Source organism: Echinococcus granulosus (assembly GCF_000524195.1).
Source record: "Echinococcus granulosus chromosome Unknown EG_S00082, whole genome shotgun sequence".
Taxonomy (NCBI): Eukaryota; Metazoa; Platyhelminthes; class Cestoda; order Cyclophyllidea; family Taeniidae; genus Echinococcus; species Echinococcus granulosus.
The window spans coordinates 110,586-113,978 of record NW_020170462.1 but is presented as its reverse complement, the minus strand read 5'-3'; the positions used below and the strand labels follow the sequence as shown (position 1 = coordinate 113,978).

At 43.5% G+C, this 3,393-nt stretch overlaps 1 protein-coding gene across 1 annotated transcript in view; it reads left to right on the top strand. All coding sequences in view use genetic code 11, as the record gives it.

Moving 5' to 3' along the window:
• Nucleotides 1–18: 18 nt before the first annotated feature.
• Nucleotides 19–3,393, top strand: part of EGR_07603 (hypothetical protein) — a gene marked incomplete at both ends in the record, with an annotated part of 8,786 nt that continues 5,411 nt past the window's right edge. Inside the window, 2 exons of the mRNA XM_024496852.1 lie at nt 19–209; nt 2,388–2,442. Coding sequence (XP_024348708.1) covers nt 19–209; nt 2,388–2,442 — 246 coding nt within the window. The remainder of the gene's footprint in view (nt 210–2,387; nt 2,443–3,393) is intronic.

Here is a 3,393-nt window from a genome sequence, read left to right as displayed (position 1 = left end):
ATACTCGAAATCATTTGCATGCCTTGGGTCAGTTCGTGGAGTGGACTGAATGTAGCCAATCAACCAGATACCAATTCTCCTCTCCTCTCCTCCATTCCATCAAGCAAAACCTTTTCAACAATAGGCCTCAATTGCAAATCAATTAAGGGAGAGAAACCTCTATTATCTCTCATAATTATCCCCTCAAATATAATGGCTGGTCATCTGAAGTAAGAGAGAGTTTCCTTGCCCTATTGGGCCTTTGAATTTGTAGGGTCGTGTCATGCCTCTTATCAAAATTTGATTTTCATTTTGTAGGGAAGAATCATTTCAATTGTAAAGGATGTTAGCCTGCGCTTTTTTTTTCCTCAGATCTTGTTAGTTGTGCGAGTCTCCACGCACCTCTGTTTGACAGCAGTCAACATGAATGGCAAGAATGAAACTTCATGTTACCAAAACCGTGGATCCTAAAAGGTCCGCCTAGTTGAACAGCTAATTAAGCCGCATGTCATTTCCCTGCAAGAGTGTGCCAAGTTCAATTTCCAGTCTGGGGTTTGGCCTTTGTCCAAGACGCCAGAGCTACACCCAAAGGTCAGACGTGAATAAGCGCTGTGCTAATGATGACTAAATGATAAGACTGGCCAATCTACTCGTTAATTCTCCCTCCCTTTTTTTGACTGCCTGCATAGTCAGTGATATATTAAACTTTTGTGAGTGCCAAGAAAACACATTAATTTCTGCCTTCATTTAGGATAAAAATCACTCCCTCCTTTCCCTCCGCCTTCCCTTCCCATGGCGGTGCTTAGGTGAGGTGGCTCCTGAAGTCACGGAATTGTTCTCTCATTCTGTGAACGAACTTGATACCAAAATTTTAATGCGACATTCCTATTCAATCGTATTATCCAAGGAGTTAACCGAAGAAATAGTCTTTCGTACGTCTTAATCCTGAAGACGAAAACACGGTAAGCACAAGGTCGTTGAATAATCATAGAAGCTCTCGATCATCAATTCTTTTATCCCACAGGTTGAATGAGATGCAAATAAGCAGATTTCTCCATCCATAACTTAACTACCACCTTCAATCGTCACCTAATTCAGTTCGTTGCATGGATTATACTACCTTGTGGAAAAAAATTCCACTTGTTTCGCTTCAGCATGATCGACAACTGGACGGATCTAATAGCACCCGGAAAGGAAACGACATAAGAATCACTGTGGTTGTAAACTACGACGAGGAGAATGGCATGCTTCATAGCCAAATGAACTTTCGGTAGCCCACGAGTCACCGCAACAGTTGTATTTGGCTCTGCCCATCCCACTTCCGCGCTCCTGGTCTCTCTGCTTCATGAGGCATGTCAAATGACGCTGACCCGAGTAGCCCGGGGTCGCCAGCACTTCTATACGAATTTTACTAGGCTTGTGGTCTTTTTAGCTTGCTCTGTTGAGAACGGAGTTCATTTTTATCTTCTTCTTTACCCAAAATAAGCAATTTGATTATTACTTAACACTTAAGTATACTACTTACGAAGTAGTGCTTGAGTAGTATATTCGACCGAATTTTCAGGCTTTTAGTGCGCTATCACAAAAAAGTGCTTCTTACATAGTTTTACTTGTAGAGCGACAATTTACCGGTCAAAGGAAAGGCGGTCAAATAGAACACGTTGTAAACAAGGTCACCCAGGACCTTAGGATAAGATGCCTAGGCCTTCCAAAAATCGGAGGGAGTTTCTTTTGCAACGCTTCATCCCCAAAATGGAGCGGAAATATCGCAATACAAGAACTAAAAGAAGATAGAACACCACTACCGCCACTACCTGAAGCGCGCGCTCCCTTTGAGGTGGATACCGCTCCAATCAGTTGAATAAGCCGCCCCTCCGTCGGTCTGTCTGAATGGCTGTCTGTGTGGGGGTTTACGGAGGCGACGTTCCCTTTTTCCCCTTCCGCCAACCTAGCCACCACTTTTAATCTCTGCTCCACATACCCGGGGGATGTGAGGTAGAATGGAGGTAAGTGCACGCGCAAAAAGTAGCTCCAGTTCGCCTTCTCTCCCCATCCCGCTCATCTTGTGTGGAAGTGGGTGAGTGCGTATGCCTGACACGAGTGGTTTTTTTTTCACCTTCGTCTAGTAAAGTTGAGCTCCCACAGCCCTCATAGTGGATTAAACAAAGGGAGGCCGACAAACGTTTATCGAATGCGCCCAATGGCGTGTCAACCATACAAATGAAGTTGCATTTTGGTTAAACGATCTTCTTGATGGCACATTTCACTACACGGGTTCTTTGGCTTCACCGTTTGATTACCACTTTTGTACCATAGCTTCCAATCCGTCCTTTAGCCGTTCTGGTCCTCTCAACTATTTTATACACTGCTATACCCTATTTGCATTTGACTGTCAATTTTCTTTGAAGTAGAAGAACTCAAAAAGATTGCTTTTCATTTTGTGACAGCAGAGGAGTGAAAAAAGTCTTGGGAGCTATGGTTCCTTTGTAACCCTCTTTTATTTTAAATGGTCTGGCCACACTGTTAGAAGCATCGGTTCACTATCGTCACTACAGTTGGTAGTAGGCTCATCATCATCGGTCATCATATTCTTAGCCCTGACCCTCCACATACCACGTACTTTGTGGTTAAATTTAATCAGCCAAAAAACTGCGGACATGACCGACGATAAGGAGTGACCACAGAAGAAACCTGCCCATGCCCCCGTGGGCAACTTGGCAGTAGCTCGGAGGGGAGAGAGCGCAGGAGAGAGACAACCACCTATCCATACAGAAACACGTCAAAGTCACTTGAAAAGATAATTCCTCGCAGTGCTTGACTCCTTGCCAGCTTTCAGCCCAACCTCATTAATTACGACAACAACAGTAGCAGATTGGGCGGTCTCTGAAGCTCCTTCTATTTTGAATAGTGGACCGTAAAGATTTGATGAACTGTAGAAAAGAGTGCTTCCTTGTCTTTGTGGAAATACGACAGGCAATTTAGGAGTGTTCCCATTTCTGCATTTTAATTCCGGATTTTATGGCTGCCACGTCATTAAAACATTTGACGATTATATTCCAAGATGTGAAAAATGTAGACGCTAAAATATGCCTGTGAGTGGAAAAAAAGCGGTTTAACTTTGTACTTTATCGAAGTGCTTTTCCTCCGCAAAATAAAAGTCAAATTTTGACATGACCCTACAGATTTGATTGTTAAGTTGAGAGTGGGGGAAACAACTCTCTCCTCTTCAGGTGACCAGCCGCATTATATGAGGGGATAATTAAGAGAGATAACAGAGTTTTGTCTCCCCGAAATGATTTGCAATTGAGGCCTATTGTTGAGGAGGTAGTGGAGTTCTCCAAACATGTTTTGCTTAATGACTGCATTCAGTCCACTCCACGAACTGACCCAAGGCATGCAACCGATTTCGAGTAA